General features: G+C 39.6%; 1 protein-coding gene across 4 annotated transcripts in view; it reads right to left on the reverse strand.

The window, feature by feature from the left end:
* The window catches only part of LOC126277884 (peroxisomal membrane protein PEX13), a 98,071-nt gene extending 77,322 nt beyond the window's left edge, over window positions 1-20,749 (reverse strand). For 2 of the 4 annotated variants that reach the window (XM_049977417.1, XM_049977416.1), the window contains exon 1: window positions 20,472-20,749. In XM_049977417.1, the coding sequence (XP_049833374.1) occupies window positions 20,472-20,554 (83 nt within the window). In that variant the 5' untranslated portion in view covers window positions 20,555-20,749. The remainder of the gene's footprint in view (window positions 1-20,471) is intronic. The other 2 variants (XM_049977419.1, XM_049977420.1) reach the window with 2 other exon arrangements.
* Between the last annotated feature and the right edge of the window lie 629 nt (window positions 20,750-21,378).

Consider the following 21,378-nt stretch of genomic DNA (forward strand, 5'->3'; position numbering starts at 1 on the left):
GTGAACGTGGTTTAAATTCAAGATTGAATGTTTTATCTAGCACGAAACAGTACAGCAATTTTATACAGAACGGAACTGTACAGCCGTAAGGCACACTTGTTTCGTATTACAGACGAACTTCAGCTGTTGGCTATAAATGCATACCAAGCTACAGGGTGCGGCAGAACCGACTAAGCAGTTTTAAGGTGCATTAAAAAGTGAATCTAGATGTACAGAGAAAAAATGTTTTTATTTTCTAAATTAGTACAATATACCATTTTACATTCATTTAGTTTTGAAAATAATGTCCTCAACATGATGCCGTTAGCATCAATACATTGTTTTAGACGATCCCTGAAGTTTCGAGCAGCTCTTGCACACATATCGCGGGGTAGGGCATTCACTTCGTCAATAACCAGCTCTTTTAACTTGGGTAGGGTGTGAGGGCGGCTTTTGAAAACCTTTTCCTTCAGATATCCCCAAAGAAAGTAGTCACAAATGCTCAAATTTGGTGGCCTGGAAACATTTCTCTCAAAACATCCTGTTGGAACCTCAAGTCTCCAAGTCCATGTTCTTCAACAATCTCGTCCATTTTGCGTTGCAGAAAATTTTGCAAAACTGAAACATAACGTGTGGAATCAACTGTCACGGTCACTCCTTCCTAACCAAAAAAGTAAGAGCCTACCACGCCAAATTGTGATGACACACCATACTGTCACTTTAGGAGAACGTTGCGGTCTTTCGTGAATAATTCGGCGAGAAAGTTTTGCTTATCCACGCACCCACTAAGATGAAAATGTGCCTCTTCACTACTGAAGAAAGCTGCATTCGGAGGGATCTGAGCAAGCATTTGCTCACACAGATTTTGATGGTTGGCGTAGTCTGCTGTGCGTAATTCTTGAGCAATCATTATTTTGAAAGGATGGAACTTCAAACCGCATTGCAGAATCCTTCTCAAATTGTGGTCTGAAATCCCCAATGCAACAGCATGTCGTCGAGCAGAACGTTGCGGCGATTGTTGAACTGCCGTTCTTACCCACTGCACATTTTCAGGCGTTCTGCGTCGGTCATGTGTACTACCATATCTTGACCTGGTGCGCAGCTGGTGGGATAGCGTGGCTCGACTGCGAAATGCGCCTTTCGGCTCCTCTCTCTGGCTACTGTTTGCTGTTGTCCACAGTGGCACTGGTGTTGCCCATGGGGCTTCATGTTAGGCGAGAATGGACAAAGGCTGACCACGTGCAACTGCCTACCCCCACAACAGCCCCAGCGGTAATCGATAGAAACTACATAGTCGGCTCTGCCGCACCCTGTACAAAAGCTACTTTAGAAGAATAAGTACGAAAAGATGTTGAAGGAAACTGAAGAAAGACGAGCATTGGAAAACAGAACAGAAAAGTTGAGGGCTAAAACTGCTGCTGATCTGAATGAATTGTCGAAAACTTTATGTAGAAAAATAAGTGAAAGAAAATCCAAGGAAAAGCTGCTGATCAACTGCCCGAAGAAGCCACTAAGCACCTTGAAGAAGAAATTGAACGTAAGGATTATGGCGAATTCACTCTTGTCCAAGGTACGCTAACTACGATTAAAAGAACTATACGTGGAAAAGCAAAAAAATTGGGTCAATTGGATACAATTGCAGAAGAGATTAAACGAAAAACAAGTGAAATATCATCCTACTTTAAAAAGTAAATTGTGTCTTCGTAATTGCCAAAGTCTTTGATATGTAGAGACTGTGATGATACATTGAAGTTTGATTTATAATTTGATTTATAATACCAATATTATCATGTACAAAAGAACGATAAAAAAATAAAACTGTAAATGAAACTAAGGTAAAACGTCCTCAAAGAGATTATTTGAGAAAGTTGTTTTCTTATAGTACCTAATTTCAAATGGTCTAATATTTTTGTTGTGTATATATTCCCCTACTCGATACTGGCTGAAGCAAGCAACTGTGATATTGATTAGCAAATTAAAAACAACCTTGACTGCACTTTATTTATATACTGCTAACTCGTTTCACCCTTTTTGGTCATCTTCAGAACAATACGTACGTGTCTGCTGATATGTATAAATCTCACACACATTAAGAAAGTTTTGCGTCACTTCGGTTCCCAGAACTCCTTAAGACAGACGTTGACTGTGGATATTGTATCGCATACACAGTCCCTTTGACTGTTCAGAGGTGTCACTAAACCCGCTCTAAGATGTATGTAAACAACTATGCATGAGCAGCGCCTGTTAGGCGGAGGGGGTCCGACAGCCGATCACTTCGAGTCATTCCACCAGGAAGGAGGTACACGGCTCGTGCTGTCTGTAGTTCAACCATGCCTAGACGGTCAATAACGCGATTTGATCGCGTCCGCATTGTTACTTTGTGCCAGGAAATGCTTTCAACAAGGGAAGTGTCCAGGCGTCTCGGATTGAACAAAAGCAATGTTGATCGGACATGGAGGAGATACAGAGAGACAGGAACTGTCGATGACATGCCTCGCTCAGGCCTCCCAAGGGCTACTTACTGCAGTGAATGACCGCTTCCCTGACAGCAACGCCACCATGTTGAATAATATTTCTCGTGCAGCCACAGGACGTCGTGTTACGACTCAAACTGTGCGCAATAGGGTGCATGATGCGCAACTTCCCTCCCGACGTCCATGGCAAGGCACATCTTAGGAACCACGACACCATGCAGCGCGGTACAGATGGGCCCAACAACGTGCCGAATGGGCCACTCAGGGGTTGCCACCAAGTTCCCTTCACCGAAGAGTGTCGCAAATGCATTCAACCAATCAATCATTGGAGACGTGTTTGGAGGCAACCCGGTCAGGCTGAACGCCTTAAACACACTCTCCAGCCAGCAAGGTGTAGGTTCCCTGCTGGTGTAGGGTGGCATTATGTGGGACCAACGTACGCCATTGGTGGTCATGGAAGACGCCGTAACGGCTGTACGATACGCAAATGCCATCCTCCAACCAATAGTGCAACCATATCGGCAGCATATTGGCGAGGCAATCATCTTCATGGATGACAATTCGTGCCCCCAAAGTGCACATCTTGTGAATGACTTCCTTCAGGATTTCGACATCGCTCAACTAGCGTGGCGAGCCTATTCTCCAGACCTGAACCCTATCGAACATGCCTGGGATAGATTGAAAAGTGACCCACCAGCCACTCTGAGGGATCTACGTTGAATCGCCATTGAGGAGTGGGACAATCTGGACTAACAGTGCCTTGATGAATTTGTGGAAAGTATGCCACGACGAATACAGGCATGCATCAATGCAAGACGACATGCTACTGTGCATTAGAGGTACCGGTGTGTACAGCAATATGGTCCACCACCTCTGAAGGTCTCGCTGTACGGTGGCACAACATGCAATATGTGGTTTTCATAAGCAATAAGAAGGGCGGAAATGAAGTTTATGTTGATATCTATTCCAATTTTCTGCATAGGTTCCGGAACTCTCCGAACCGAGGTGATGGAAAACTTTTTTGCTGTGTGTATTATTAAGTCAAAATATTCAAGGCCTACGACTGAAATACTAAGCTTTGTGTATATATTATTCTGAAGATGTCTCAAACAGGAAAAACACGTTAGCAGTAAAGAAATAAAATACAGTCAAGACTGTTCTTTATTGCAATTTTTTGTTTGCTTTCTTTTTAAACCTCTTATCAAGCTCATTTGGCAGGGTACTTCATTAAAAAGTTTACTGATGTATTTTGTTTCACTTTTGGTCCCTTAAAAGTTCACAAAAAAAGTAATGTTGGTACCTTAAGTCCATATTTGTTTTTAGATTTCTGCTAAAAACGCTGAGTCACTTCAAGCCAAAGTTCTGAACTTCAATTTCTGCAACATCGTTGTGTTACGTGATAGTACAAACGCTAAACGGAGAGCGTGAAAAGATCTGTAGGGCCATTTATTTGGAAGAAATCCAAACTACAAGTAAATAATTTACATTCATTCAAAAAATAGATCTTTTTCCAATAGTGCTTACAATTTTTACAAACTACTTACACTTCAGTCTTTGGTTGCATCCGGATATGTCACGCACTATTTCTTGATTCCCGAAAAGCATCTGACTCATTACATTTACACTTATTATGAGAAGTACTATTGTTGGGGGGGGGGGGGGGTGTATCAAGTGAAATTTGTGACTGGACTGGGAGGGTGCAACAAGTTATCTTGGATGGAGAGTCATTGACAGATGTAGAAGAAACTTCGGATGTGCTCCAGGGAAGTGTGTTGGGACGCTTGCTGTTCACGTTGCAATATTAATAGTAATCTGTCTGACATTTACAGACGATGCACCGTCTGAAAGAAGCTGCGTAAATATTCAGTCAGGTTTTGACAAAATTTCAAATTGGTGCAAAGACTGAAAAATTGGTTTTAACGTTCAGAAATGTAAAATTGTTCACTTCACAAACGGAAAAAAAACTAGTATTCTATTAGTGTACTATCAGTGAGTCACAAATGGAATCAGTAAACTCATGCAAATATACTTGGGTGTAACAATTCGTAGGGACATGAGATGGAGCGATCACATAGCCACAGTCACCTAGCCGACTTCAGTTTACTGGTAGAACACTGGGGAAATGCAATTAGTCTATAAAGGAAATTGTTCACAAATCACTCGAGGCTCGTTCTAGAATACTGATTAAGCGCATGGGACCCCGCACCAAATAGGACTAACTGGGGATATTGAATGTATACAGAGAAGGGCAGCACGAATAGTCACAGGTTGTCTGACCTGGGGGATTTTGCTGACGAAACTGAACTGGCAGACTCTTGAACACAGACGAAGTATCGCGAGATATAGAATGTAATTGCAAACTGTGAATACGGTATCACCACAGCTATAAAATTTACTGAAAACGAATGAAAATTTGTGCATAACTGGAACTCTAACCCCGATTTCCTGCTCTACGTGAGCGGTTCACTTAACAACGTCAGCTATCCGAGTACGTTTCACGGACAGACCCAAACTTCCAATGTCCCAATGTCTGCTACCTAAAGTTGATTTCTGCATTGGGAAAGACCATTCAGTATTCTCCTCAGATTGTTTTGGCTTTGGCAGAAAGTACATTAGTGCAATGTTTGTATTGACAGTGTCAGTAAAGTTAGATGCAATGTTCCTTCGGACATGCGCGGACACTGCTCACGATTTACAGCCGCATTAAATCATTAAATGTATTCGCAAGTTGCGAATACGGTACCACTACCGATACACAAATCGTGATTTAATAAGGCTATAAATCGTCAGAGCTGTCTTCCTTCGGACATGCAGGCGTGCACTGCATCGAATTTTACAGACACTGCACAAATGTATCTCGAGAAAGCCTACTTTCGAAATTTCAGGAGCCAGCTATGAATGATGACCAGAAATATACTACAACCCCTACGTTTCGCTTTTATAGGGATTGTCAATGGAACGTCCTCTGTCATGCACTTCACAGTGGTTTACAGAGTATGGATGTAGATGTAATTATATAGTAGTGTTACAGACATCAGTCAACTGCTGCTACACTCAATTTTTGAGATCTCCGTTTTTCGTACTCGTCCCATTTTACCCTCCACATCATGGATAACTTTTAAATAATTCTACAAATCTTTGCGAATTATCATTTTCTGAACCATTTTAACCCATAAACATTCCGGAGCACTATAGTGTTCAAACGGCATCCTCGACAGTATCCGGTGCACCTGTGTCAAAATCGTGCGCCTGGTATGCCATTTACACACACGGTAGTGGCATGCGCGCTTGGCATGTATGCTCCAAAAAAGTCGGAAAAACTGTTCGTGTAAACGAGGCTAACACTCGTAAAGCACGTGTTTACATACGCGGAATACTCTGACATGACATTTATTTACGAAATTTGTAATGAAAATGTTATTGTTACTTGAGAAGAATACTGGAGATGGTTTTCTAATCTTTGAGCATCAGATGAGATTAGATTAATACTTGTTCCATAGATCATGAATACGACACTTCGTAATGATGTGGAACGTGTCAGGTTAATGAAAGATGTCTGTAGAAGATATTACATTACACAAAATATTGCATGACACTCCCTTAATTTATATCTAAAAATTCAGCCAATGAGTAGAAGGAGTTATCTAGAAATTCTTTTAATTTATTTTTAAATGTTGGTTGACTATCTGTCAGGCTTTTGATGCTGTTTGGTAGGTGGCCAAAGACTTTTGTGGCGGCATAATTTACCCCTTTCTGTGCCAAAGTCAGATTTAACCCTGCATAGTGAAGACCATCCTTTTTACTGGTGTTATAGCTATGCACACTGCTATTACTTTTGAACTGGGTTGGATTACTAACAACAAATTTCATAAGTGAATGTATATACTGTGAGGATCCCTAGATCCTTAAATAGATGTCTGCAGGATGACCGTGGGTGGGCTCCAGCAATTATTCTGATTACATGTTTTTGAGCAATGAATACTTTTCTACTCAACGATGAATTACCCCAGAATATGATACCATATGAAAGCAGTGAATGAAAGTAGGCATAGTAAGCTAATTTACTGAGATTCTTATCACCAAAATTTGCAATAACCCTAATAGCATATGTAGCTGAACTTAGACGTTTCAGCAGACCATCAATGTGTTGCTTCCAGTTTAACCTCTCATCAATGGACACACCTAAAAATTTTGAAAATTCTACCTTAGCTACAGACTTCTGTTCAAAGTCTATATTTATTACTGGAGTTGTGCCATTTACTGTACGAAACTGTATATACTGTGTTTTATCAAAATTTAAAGAGTGTCCGTTTGCTGAGAAACACTTAATAATTTTGTGAAAAACATCATTTACAATTACATCACTTAGTTCTTGGTTTTTGGATGTTATTACTATACTTTGCATCTTCATCAATATGGAATGGTAAGTCATTAATGTATATCAAGAACAGTAAAGGACCTAAGAGCGATCCCTGTGGGACCCCGTACTTTCCCCCAGTTTGAGAAATCAACTGTTGTTTTAACATTACATGAACCACTTATTTCAACTTTCTGCATTCTTCCAGTTAAGTGTTTATTCATATTTTCAACGTTTTTCTAACTTTTTTTTCTCAGTACACATGTTCATTCTGAACGTGCAGCTGAACAAAATGTGAATGAAACAAAAGCAATTCCTCAGTGCCTAGAACGAGCAGCAAATACAAATGTATAGTGAACATTATATCAATGTGGCCGGCCAGGGTGGACGAGTGGTTCTAGGTGCAAGTCCCATAGTGCTCAGAGCCATTTGAACCAAACATCATTGTGAATATTGTGTTTATAATCAGCAGCCGCAACACCTTCAAACCAAACAGCCAAAGAATCAAAACAATCAGAATAGTTTCTAATCGCTAATTTATTCAGTTCATACTATATACCACAGAAGTTACATCCAAAAACTTAAACCCAAATTACATTGTGAAGCTATTTTCGACAGAGCATCACTGTATATGTCAGGCACCCTGTTATCGACAGTCAACTGAATGGGTGTGTTTTAGACTCCAGTTTAGGACATGATACATAAAACAAGATGAGTTCCCCTGTTTTGGTATTATATTGCTAAAATTATAGAAGACCAGTAGGCAGATTCTAATGAACGTAGAGTACACAAAACTTCTTTCTTTCTTATGAAATACTTTCACAAGACAGAATAACAGAATATCACGGAGAGCTGTAGTTCTCTTAATATAGGATCATCCAACTGACAAATAAATTATTACTGCAGCAGCAAATTTGTTAAGTCAAGCAAAACTGAGCAAAGAAAATATTTTTTGTCCCCATTAGTTGTGGACAGGACTTGGATGAAACTGAACTGTGAGCTGGCACCTTTGAGAACATCGTAAGAAGTGAGAGGGTGTAGAAGCCTTCTTCAGTTACTTAGAGCTGGTTGGTGGAAAGGAGATGATTGTTATCATACTAGTAGGTATTCTGTATTAAAAACATATTGTTTAAACAGTGCAACAAATTATCTCACATGTGTAGCTTAAGGAGAAAGAAGTCTTACAGTAGCTTTACACTTAATAGCTCACTGGCCTAACACCTTCAAAACACAGAAGTGTTGATCCAAGGATAGAGCATTTAAAGAACACTCACTCATGCACAGACAAAACACTGTAAGTACAGGTATGCTGAGGCTCAGCACTGCCCACGAGTCTCATGAAACTCATTTGATCTGGCAGGCTAGAGTTTCATTGGTGGTACTGGTGGAAGTCCTACGCAAGTGGGTCAAATGGCTCTGAGCACTATGGGACTTAACATCTATGGTCATCAGTCCCCTAGAACTTAGAACTACTTAGCCTAACTAACCGAAGGACAACACACAACACCCAGCCATCACGAGGCAGAGAAAATCCCTGACCCCGCCGGGAATCGAATCCGGGACCTACGCAAGTGGAACATACTGCAATGCGGGTATTCCAGCCTGGGTTTCAGAACATCGGTGTTGCAGACTTGAATTGAGGGATCTCAGAAATCTGCTCCAGGCCATGAGGCACAACCACCTTCTTCTGCACCCACATCTTGCTACACAATGATCATGATTGTACTGTATTAGTTTTAGGCCCAACAGTATGGTTACCAGCACCCTTGCAGAATGGACTAAATGCTAAATGACAAAAAATTGTTTTCTCTCAAGCAATCTTCTTGGGATAATAGCCCACAAACACATACTGGACACTTGACAAACTCTCTGTTGTTTACAACAGTTAGTGGTTGCTCATCAATACATGAAAATGGATAAAAAAATCATCCATGGAAGTGTGCGTGTCTATGTGAACATTCATACGCTTCTTTCATCTTTAAGTAAAACTAAAATGTTGTCACGATATAACGCTAAACAAAATGAGAATTGTCTGAAGAAAGAACTGAAAGTTACTCCCTGGTACATGTGGCTGGCTGACTACTTGTAAAAACAATGGAAGATCCAGCCACTGCGGGATAAGTAAAGGTAGGTCTACAGTTCTATGCACAGATATTATAATGCTTAAATAAAAATCTGAGCCCCAGTTTAAAAACAGATATTAAAAGAGAAATTGACTTACAGACAAATTTGTGAATTTAGGCTGAAGTCAGGACACCACAAAGAACATTATAATCTTTTCTAAATTCTTCTCATTGTTATTTAAGAAAAATTACTGCCCTCTTGTTAGAATATAAATTGCAATCAAGTAAAATGTGGCACACCAACACAAGTATGCCCAAAGCACTGCACACTGGTGGTTTCTAATGACAGAAGAGGTGCCTATGGGTCGGCAGACAGTGGCCTATTCTCAGTCACATTAAAGCCAAGCTTCTTTCCGCATCAGTGTGCTTGGAACAATGTTTGCCCAGGCAAAACAGTTGATTTCATCACTGGTACACAAGGTTCTGCTACGTAAATAATAAAGTCCACAAAAACCAATTTTCCCACTTTATTTGTAGTCAAATTTAGCATTTAACACTCAAAGTTAAATTAACAGAGACTGAAGAGCAATTAGCTCAAATTTGATGAGATTTACTATGGATATTATCAGGGTAGCAAACAAACAAATACCAAATACGAATAAAAAATTCTCAGTTTTCCAGTCACATGATGTGAATAGAATTGCACAAGCTTTTGGCCAAGCACTCCCTTACCATTATCAAGTGGTACAACTGCTAACGGGCCCATTATATACACAAGCTGCTGGCTGCGACACCACTGGTGCTTGTGCTATCACAATATTGGGACTCTTGCTGTTCATGCCGTGTATCAATTACCACACAGACAACATTAATAGTAACCGCACACTTTCTGCAAACAATGCAGTTATCTATAATGAAGTATTGTCAGAAAGAAGTTGCACAAATATTCAGCCAGATCTTCATAAGATTTCAAAGTGGTGCAAAGGTTGGCAACTTGCTTTAAATGTTCAAAAATGTAAACTGTGCATTTCACAAATGGAAAAAATGCAGTATCCTGTGACTATAATATCAATAAGTAACTGTTGGAATTTGCCAACTCATACAAATATCTAGGTGTAACACTTTGCTTGCACTTCATGGTGCATGGCGGTTTGCATAGGTTAGATATAGATGTAGATATATGACTTACCAAGCGGGAAAGCGCCGGCAGACAGGCACATGAACAAAACACACAAACACACACACAGAATTACGAGCTTTCGCAACTGGCAGTTGCTTCGTCAGGAAAGAGGGAAGGAGAGGGAAAAATGAAAGGATGTGGGTTTTAAGGGAGAGGGTAAGGAGTCATTCCAATCCCGGGAGCGGAAAGACTTCCCTTAGGGGAAAAAAAGGACAGGTGTACACTCGCACACACACACACACACATATCCATCCGCACATACACAGACACAAGCGTGAAATATGTCTGCTTGTGTCTGTGTATGTGCGGATGGATATGTGTGTGTGTGTGTGTGTGTGTGTGTGCGCGAGTGTACACCTGTCCTTTTTTTCCCCTAAGGGAAGTCTTTCCGCTCCCGGGATTGGAATGACTCCTTACCCTCTCCCTTAAAACCCACATCCTTTCATTTTTCCCTCTCCTTCCCTCTTTCCTGACGAAGCAACTGCCAGTTGCGAAAGCTCGTAATTCTGTGTGTGTGTTTGTGTGTTTTGTTCATGTGCCTGTCTGCCGGCGCTTTCCCGCTTGGTAAGTCTTGGAATCTTTGTTTTTAATATATTTTTCCCATGTGGAAGTTTCTTTCTGTTTTATTTACGATGTAGATATATGGGCATACAATAACACTGTATTCGATGTGCAAGCTTCCACAACAGGACTGCTGGATCCCATGCTGTTATGAGCTGCAGGCCACTGTCTCTATTTAGGATGTCATTGGTTATTTTCATTTCAATGGCTTCTTTAATTATACAACCCTAGAAGCCATTAGTCAAAGCCATGATGGGTGTTTCATCAAATGTCATGCATCCGATATGTGTACAGGAAAGACTGATATGATCAAACTGTCAAATATTTAAATCTTATGCAGGATGATGCTTACCATTAACATAATCGGAGGTAATGTTTACTGTCATCACGAGGTAATAACTGCTGCTTTCTGGATTTTCCGCCACTTAGTAAACAGTGGTCATATATTACTGAAGTGTATTCTCAACATTCCCATATTCCTAGAGACCAATCCTATGCCACACTTCATGCTACAGAAAAGATTAACATCACTAAGGTTCTCCGTTGTTTCCTTAAATCACTTACAGTGACTATAGAGAGAGTTTATTCGTCAATGAGAAGGCTGATTTCCAATTTTAGTCACCACAGCAGAAAATCATATACAGGGTGGCCAGAAAATGTCTGAAATGCTTGTAGTGATGATGTAGGGAAAGTTGTACTGAGACATAAAGGTTAAGAAAAAAATTCAATACATTGCGCCGTTTCCGAGCTATTTAGCATAGAATTTAGCCAATCGGGGCGTTTCAGACATTTTCTGACCATCCTGTATATTACGTCATACAGAGGAAATTCACTAAAGGCTAGACAAATACTGCAGCTGTCAATATCAAATACACACACATGAGAATAATATAAGATTAGTGCAAAATTGGAGAACTAATTATATGCCACACAACTACATACCTCACCTTGACGTGATCCAATTAACTACCTTTCATTGTCAGTGATGTACTAACTGAGCCAATTAAGAACATGATTGATACAAATAAACTTCAGGGCCATCTCTCGTTTGTTGAATTTATAAAGTATTAGAGAGACTGAGCCTTAAGTGCATTTCAATCTATGCAAATCAATTTATTATTAGAGAACAAGTATGCTTTCACCTTGACAAGTCACGCTGCCATGAAATCCTGAACCTCATGCAACATATAGAAGACAGCTTCCAACAAGCGTGTCTGTCACTGCTCTCACAGCAGTCTATGATACAATCAACAATAAGAAACTGATTAAAAAAGTATACAGTACCATTAAGGCTTACATATTGCCACATCTCATCCCGACTGCTTATTATAAAATAGACAATTATCACCCTAAAAACAAAAGGACTGCCTGGCAGACCAGAAAAATGGCCTTCAAGGAAGAAGGAGGTGTTTCTGCTCCACTGTTGTTTACACACACACACACACACACACACACACACACACACACACACACACACACACACACCAATAAGCTGCTGATCATACCAGACATCTGCTCCTATATCCATGTAGCTGATACACTAATCACCATTCAAGACAAAACTTTCAAAGGGGTGGAAAAGAAACTACTAACAGTACTCGATAACTTTGCTGTTTATTATAATAATAATAATCCTCCTCACATAAGCCCAAGTCTGGAAAAACTAGAGTGTGTGCTTTCCATTTACACAAAGAAAGAACTTAATGTAACACTGAATGGATATTGGCTCTCACATTGTGGAAATACCTGGGAGCCACGCTCTATCATACCATTCCCTAAAAGGTACACAATGTGAGTACAAAAATAAAAGTCTGTACCCAGAACAATAGAATATGAAAGCTGAGAACCAGCCAATGGGGTGCACAACCCACAATCCTTCACACATCTGCTCTATCCTTGTGTTTTTCCAGTACAGTTTAGGTTGCCCCAGTCTGGTGAAACTCTATTCCGGCGGAAAACGTAGCTGTAGCCCTGAACGACAAATGACATAGCCCAATCATTACAGTATATTTTTTCCCTAGCCATATAAATCAGATATATCGGCTTAAGGGCATAGATCCTCCAGGAGTAAGGATAAGAACACCAACACAGGTTGAGAAAAAAGAATTAGGAGAATTCGAGAAATCCTATGTTTGGGCATAATCCTCAGCCATAGAGATTAAAGCATGAAAAATGTTTTTACAAGTAGCCAAATCAAGCCCACTGTCACCCAATAAATGTCTAGTAGAGCTGAGGTGGCACTCTTTTCCAATAGGCTCATGGAACAACCTAAAGGGGGAAATTTCTGGGTGTTTCAAACTCTTTTATACAACATGGAAAGTCCTGAATCGTCTAAGGATGGACATACCACAATGTACAGAAAATCTGAAGAAACAACAGTATATTAGTACTGATGAACATCCTCAATGTAGCGAACTACATGATCCACCACAGTGCTAACCTGTAAACAGGTGGAATGACATGTGGAATGACATTGTTACACCGAACAAGGCTATTCAAGGTTGCTATTTTATGGATTAATTGTGAAATCTGAACACCAGAAAACCTTGCTGGAGACCATTTTCATTACCACGTGACACATTCGAATGTAATTTACTACATATGTTTTTAACGTGTTTACTTGGTTATACGAGCGTTAAGTGAGGTTGATTTAACATTGTACCATAAATTATAATTCTACTTAATGATTTTATTCTTCCTATTGTATGATGTCTTTGACAAGAAACAATAAAATACCTCATTGACAGGCATCCCATGATGACTTCATCATTAACAGAATGGTAACATTCCTCAACAGAGATTACACAAAGTCCCTGAAAATGGTATTATCCCAATTATACAATAAAACAGGTTCTGCAGAATTTGCAAGGTAGAGAAAGGAGCCAGTAGTAAGATCACAGAATTTGCTTGCATGGCTAAACTGTTATGGGAAAAGTTGAAATTCACGTTTACCACCAGTCCAGTACACAGTTTTAGCTTGCCACATATAATAAATACGGTAAATTATCTGCAAGGAGTATAATAATTCCACCCCACAAACTCTGTCTCTTTCACATAAATATCTGTGACATAATGCTAAAACATAATACGAAGTGGAATAAAAGTTCAAATTATTTGTACTGTTTTGAAAAAGGTGATAGTATATTCACAATATTATAGAGATAGGTAGGTCAGGATTTAAGGTATTTTACATTACACTCAGATTGATGTTACTGGTGTACTGAGGTTGCAATACTGCCTTGGCCACTTACTCTGCTCTTCTCCGCCCCTTTTTTCTTAACAGTGGGGGGAGAATTAACTATACTATAGTCTGTGATCACAGAAGGTGGGTCCTTATCCTGGGGCTATCTGTTCTTCCTTTTTAATCCCACCCAACCCATTCCTCTCTCGTACCCAATGAAAGAACTGGAAGTTTTGAAGACTACAATAGTCTTGTGCACTTTTATAAGTGTGTATCAACAGAACTAATAATTTTACCTTTTCACTCAAACGCACACACACAGTGCCTGTTCAAAGTTTGGTGTAGGGAGAGAGATTCTGTATACGGAGTACACAGGATGAATTCAGCACCTGCCACATGGTGCACAGTGTCATAATCATCACCCAAAGAAAGGATGCCATGTCTCATGCACATCAGCAACCACACAAATTTACTTTTCCACAATAGCTTGCCAAACAACTCACTGTTTTTTTTTTAACCATGAAGACTTATCTGCAACAATTTAGTAGTTTCCTTCTTAAAACAGTTGGCATGTAATCCCGGGAATTAGCATATTGCCATTTTAACTTTTTTATTCCGCAGCAATGTTGGAACGCGTGAGGCAATACTGACCCTACGACTTACCTTAGAAGCTAGATTAAGGAAGGGCAAACCTACGTTTCTAGCATTTGTAGACATAGAGAAAGCTTTTGATAATGTTGACTGGAATACTCTCTTTCAAATTCTGAAGGTGGCAGGGGTAAAATACAGGGAGCGAAAGGCTATTTACAATTTGTACAGAAACCAGATGGCAGTTATAAGAGTCGAGGGACATGAAAGGGAAGCAGTGGTTGGGAAGGGAGTGAGACAGGGTTGTAGCCTCTCCCCGATGTTATTCAATCTGTATATTGAGCAAGCAGTGAAGGGAACAAAAGAAAAGTTCGGAGTAGGTATTAAAATCCATGGAGAAGAAATAAAAACTTTGAGGTTCGCCGATGACATTGTAAATCTGTCAGAGACAGCAAAGGACCTGGAAGAGCAGTTGAATGGAATGGATAGTGTCTTGAAAGGAGGATATAAGACGAACATCAACAAAAGCAAAGCGAGGATAATGGAATGTAGTCGAATTAAGTCGGGTGATGTTGAGGGTATTAGATTAGGAAATGAGACACTTAAAATAGTAAAGGAGTTTTGCTATTTGGGGAGCAAAATAACTGATGATGGTCGAAGTAGAGAGGATATAAAATGTAGACTGGCAATGGCAAGGAAAGTGTTTCTGAAGCAGAGAAATTTGTTAACATCGAGTATAGATTTAAGTGTCAGGAAGTCACTTCTGAAAGTATTTGTATGGAGTGTAGCCATGTATGGAAGTGAAACGTGGACTATAAATAGTTTGGACAAGAAGAGGATAGAAGCTTTCGAAATGTGGTGCTACAGAAGAATGCTGAAGATGAGATGGGTAAATCACATAACTAATGAGGAAGTATTGAATAGGATTGGGGAGACGAGAAGTTTGTGGCACAACTTGACCAGAAGAAGGGATCGGTTGGTAGGATATGTTCTGAGGCATCAAGGGATCACCAATTTAGTATTGGAGGGCAGCGTGGAGGGTAAAAATCGTAGAGGGAGACCAAGAGATGACTACACTATGCAGATTCAGAAGGATGTAGGTTGCAGTGGGTACTGGGAGATGAAGAGGCTTGCACAGGATAGAGTAGCAAGGAGAGCTGCATCAAACCAGTCTCAGGACTGAAGACCACAACAACAACAACAACAACAACTTGACTTCTCAATGTACATCTAAAAACAGCCTTATGAGAGATCGAGCTGCAATTGCTATTCACTCGATCACTGTGCTCTGTAGACCAAGGAGGAGACACTCAAAGAATGTGGGATGAGTTAAGGTATATCTACATTAATGTGAAACAAAGATATCGTAGAAACTTAATCTGTATAATGTATTAACAATAAACTGTCACTATACTACTTAAGCTATTCACATTTATGCCATCTAAGTTTAATAGGGTAAAATTTTAGGAAAGCTGCTACTTTGTAAAATAGTTGCTGCCATGTCAGTTTTACTATTAACTTTTGCTGCTTGCTTCCTATTACCTGCTGTAGACACTACAGGCATAAACATTAACATAAACACAAAAGAGGACTTCAGACTGCCCAAGGGGACAGGAACGGTGCAGGGGAACAAGCCCTGCCTCCCTCTCACAGCAGCACTGAAAGTATGTCCATATTCTGTGCTTCTGTGAGAAGTCATAGTTATCATCGATCCATGTGGTACTGTAAGGGTCATACTCGAGCCCGTCACGGATCAGGCATGGTCTCTCTACTAATTTGCAGATAATAAAAGTAAACAACAAGCAAGCTCAACACAAAGCATTTGGTAAGGGCTACAGCACAATTGTTTGCTGAGTTTGGCATGCACGCCCCCCCCACCCCTCCCCCACTCACACAGTAACTGTTACATTAGAGTGTCATAGAGTGTCGTAGTAGATAAATATTTACTTTATTAGTTTGGTACTCACAAGCCTCTGTTTAAGGAACTGAGCTCTCATATGCATAAAAAAGCTTCTAATTCTTCAAAATTATGTTTACTTCAAAAATGACTGTGTATTAAATACTTGGGATTGAGGAAGTAAGTGAGAAAAAGTTTCAAGTTTGTTGGAAGTCAATGAACGCACTAATTATAAACTACTGTACAACTATAGTCTGAGTAACTTGTACTTAAGAGAAGCTAATTTATCATGTATCTTACTGTTTATGAAGTCAAGTCTACTGATATATGTGCTGTACAGTAATATAATTTTGCAGGTACATTCAGTGCTACATGTAGACACTGTCTGCAAAATTTGTTTCAAATTCAGTTACTAGTGAAAAAGTAATAAATTAAATCATCATCCCCGATGCTGAAGTTTCACTGCAGATACAGAAAAAATGTAATAAGCAACGAACTTTTTTCCTTCCACTATTTTGTGGAAATTGTTAGAGAGAAAAAATGTTTTGAAAGGTCTGAAATTGTGTAAAGTTTGTTGGAAGTCACTAAAAGTTCTCATTCTCAAATACCGGATGAATATCCTCTGGGTAATTTGAGTGCCGTGAGATAACTGCCGCCAGATGTATACACAGTTTCTCACTTTAATACTTCAATTATTGTGTTAAGCCTTTAATGAAAGATTATACTTCTTAATAAACAGATTAGGACGTGACTCTAATTCTAAAAATGAAATTTTTATTGCCGCGGAAGTTATTAAACAGACAACCTCTGGCTAGGGCTATGCACCATGAATCTAATCAGGTGTTTAGTAATGCAGATGTTACTGAGAAAATAGTTGACATCTCTAAATACCAAGTGGCACTTACAGTACATTTCTACTAGTCATGCAGTTGTATAACAAACACTGCTACTTGCCATGTAGTGAACAGAACTCAATCTCTGAATCTAGATATTCAGATGATTTCAAGAAAAAGTTTTTTCTGAATTAGAAAGGATTTCTAATGTCTTGCTTTTACTAACAAGATACAGTTGCACAATAATAAAACTCACAATAGGTGTTAGTGAAACTCAGTGTGGTTAGCACTTAGTGTTCAAGAGAACTACAGAACATTGCTATTTACACTGGACGGTATCTGCTCATTACCAGAAGACAGAGACTGCTTCAAATATGTTGTTGGGTTCACAAGAAACATCCAAAACTAGTTGTCAGATTTGAGCAGAGACAATGTTAATGATTGCTGTGGTGTCATCTTTTGGTGTGTACCTTGACCATTTGGTTTTTAGTTGGTGGAGTCAATGAATGTGGAAGCTTTCTTGTGGTGACAGCCTGATCTATAGCTTAGCCCGAGGTCTAGGTTAGGTTGAAAGGTGACAGTCTGGATGCAAGCCAGTGAAACCAACAAATGTGAAAGCAAAAAACCAGCTAATCTCTAGCTTGGCCCATTTTATAAGACTGGCACTGATATATCATTATAGCCTCCACCTCGTTTACAATATTTGTCGCATCTTTCCTATGTTATTGATCAAAGCTGATAACGGAGGAGGAGGAGGTGGTAATTAGTGTTTGATGTATCATACACAATGAGGTCATTAGACGTGGAGCACAAGCTTGGATTAGGGAAGGACAGTGTAAGAAAGTGGCCATCCTCAACCAAAGGAACCAGCCCGGCATTTGCCTTAAGCGATTTAAGGAAACCACGGAAAACCTAAACCAGGGTGGCTGGACACTGGTTTGAATTGCTCTGAATGGGAGCCCAGTGTGCTAACCACTGCGTTGTCACACTTGGTCAAATGTTCCTATTTATCCTATTATTTCAGTTTTTCCTCAGCCACTAATGCATTTCTTTAGATACATAAATAACTTTGCCAATTTCGGAACAAGTAACACAATCAGTTCAAAACTACTTCTTGATTACATAAGTCCAGTTTCCAGTCAATAATTTCTAACTATTCAGTTCAGTTTAAAAATAGAGTTCCCAACACCAAAGACTGGTTCAAACACTGCAGTACATGACTAGGAACAGTCTTACTGGAGGTGGTCCATGGTATGCCTTGCTTTCCTATGACTGCTGAACAGGACAAGAGAGCCAGTTTAGCACGGACTCTGAACCACAGTACGACAGAGTGGTTTCTTTATTAGCAGTACCCACAGTGAAACCTTGTAAACATCCTAGGAATGACTGAGGATTGATTTTTGGACCTTTCAATTTTTAGTCTGACACTCAATTACTGAAATACATCTACCTAATTTTACTGAAACCAGATAGAACCCATACTTCAGAAATTAACTTAAAGAAACTACATTAAACCTAAGAAATAAACATATGGATTCTCATATACATTTATACGGACTAGTGCTTTACAACTGTCAAGGAGCTTCCCGATTTGCCACAAAATAATTTTTTTAAATTTTTACCAGTAGCAATTTAGCAAAAAATAATACTAGCCTATGGAGTGTGTGTCAACCTAAAGTTGATTTTTTGTAAGCCAATACATCCTTTAGGATTAGTTAACAACACTGCACTGCACCGTCAGAACAATATGTCATTGATACAGCTGACTTACAAGCCTTAAGAAACTACCGATGGTTGACATCACAAAAAAGGTTCTACAGAAGTACAGAGTAATAACCACATTATTAACACCTTCGACCATGTTAAAAATATGGAAAGTGCAGATCAAATGTGAAAGTAGATAATTTATTAAAAAAGGAAGTAGCCTATGGCTCATAGTGCACAGCAGATCAATTTGTCATCACATTCAACTCACAACTAAACATCACCTTCCAATCTAAATTAGACATCGGGCTATGCAACAGTTCATTAGAATATGAAAATTCAAAATATTATTCTCCTCGACAGATCACCATGTCCACAATATGATTTAAGCCACCATCCACAAGATGTAAACAACACTGTAAACAAAATGTACAACTGACATCTATAACAAACATATAAACAAAAACTTTGCTGACATCCTCCGCATAACATATGACATCACACTTCATGAATACACTGATTGCTTGTGTTGTTCACTAAAGATGATGTCTTAATTTGTGACAGTGTCTTAGTGTCTAGCCTATCTCACATACAAAGATGAAACTGATAGGTTGCTACTCACTGTAAAGATGACACACTGAGTCGCAGATGAGCATGACGGAAAGACTCTTGCACACTGAGCTTTTAGTCAAAGCCTTCTTGAGAAAAGAAAGCAACAGACACATTCACGCAAGCAGGCACATCTCACATACACATCACTGCTATCTGACTATGATGAGGAAAGATCTCTTAAGCTAAAGAGGAAGTCACAACAGACTGGTATATAATTGATAGTATCATATACAAACCTTTTAAAAATTGCAGAAAAATACCTGAAATCAAGACGTCTGACAAAGAAAATAATAGGCATGTTGCATTACAGCAAGCACATCTAAACCATTCTGAGGAACTACTGTAATTATTAGCTACAAATTTTCAAGGAATAAACTTTGATGGAAGTAATTGAATATCTAACCTCTTAAGCAGCAACCTATAACAAGTTTGTAAACAGTCGTCTGTCATTTGAATATCCCTTTCACGCAAGGATTATCCTTCGTGGTCACAGAGAGATGCCAGAATATATCATAGGACAAAAAGGTGTGAAATTACAATGTTAATAACAGAAGAGGCAAATGCTAATTCTGTTGATGAAGCCAGCTGCACTGTTTCCACAATACGTAACTTCCAAGAAAGTATCCATGCTAACCTAAGCGGATTACTTGACCCAGTCACATTAACTTGATCTTCTCTCACGATGGTTCATTGTTGAAAACAACCTCCAGAAACTACTACACACATCGTGGTTCTTATGCATAAATGACAGGTTCTTGGAGTTGCTTAGAATAAGATTAGGTCAGATAGTGAAAAACCTGTTTTCTATATCATCTCCAAAGTGTACTACTGCCTATAATGCAAAAGCTATTCTGCCTAGACAAAGTCTGTAACAAGTAACTACCAGTCCCAGTCCTTATAAAAAAAAAATAATCAGGGCGAAACAAAACAAAAAAGTCTCATTTTCAAGTTACCAACGAACAACTTCGCATGCAGCAGAAAAGTATAAACGTATAACCATACAAGACAAATTTGAGAATACAGAAAAGTATAAAATACTCGCCTGAAACCTGGTGGATTCGGGAAATTTGAGGCAATCCTGTAGTTTGCACCCGCACTTTCCCACGGTTTTGGTGGCGCAGCCATTTCAGAAAGTTACACACGACGATACATTAAAAACGTCAAACACATACACATGATACGAACATAATGATAACAGCTACCTGCGATGTTAAGTTTGAGAACCTACTTGCGATGCAATGTCATCTGTGGCAAAGCCGCTGTGGTGGTATGTAATCTGCGAGCGAAAATGACGACACAGTTTTGACAACATGTTAACAACCAACAGGCAGGGACGCTGGGACCGAGCGCGCAAGACGTATGCCGCACACGGGTGGGCACCTACAGGGGCAGCAAATTCATCCGACTCGTTATGTTCATACTTATTTTAATGTGTACATATCTGCATGATACAATTATTATTATTTCAATTACGTCATAAAACGCAATGTATTTCTTGATCTTGGAATTAAAATACAAAATGTCTGCAAATTCGAATCACATCGTCAACAGCAGGTAATTCCTTTGTAGGAAGAAGTTCCTTGCGCAGGGGAATTCTCTTGACATCTCGCCCTGTGCATTTGACTGACGAGATTTTGTTCTCTATCCACTTGTTGAGGGCTGTCTTCACGCGACGCAAGTCACAAATTGACCGTTGATTCCAGAATGCGATTATCACTCTGCAGCGGAGTGTGCGCTGATATGAGACTTCCTAGCAGATTAAAACTGTGTGCCAGACCAAGACTCGAATGCGGGACCCTTGCCTTTCGCGGGCAAGTGCTCTACCAACTGAGCTACTGAAGCACGACTCACGCCCCGTCTCCACAGCTTTTTTCTGCCAGTACCTCGTCTCCTACCTTCCAAACTTTACAGAAGCTCTCCTGCGAACCTTGCAGAACTAGCACTCCTGA

This window comes from Schistocerca gregaria, chromosome 6, assembly GCF_023897955.1.
Source record: "Schistocerca gregaria isolate iqSchGreg1 chromosome 6, iqSchGreg1.2, whole genome shotgun sequence".
NCBI classification, from domain to species: domain Eukaryota; kingdom Metazoa; phylum Arthropoda; class Insecta; order Orthoptera; family Acrididae; genus Schistocerca; species Schistocerca gregaria.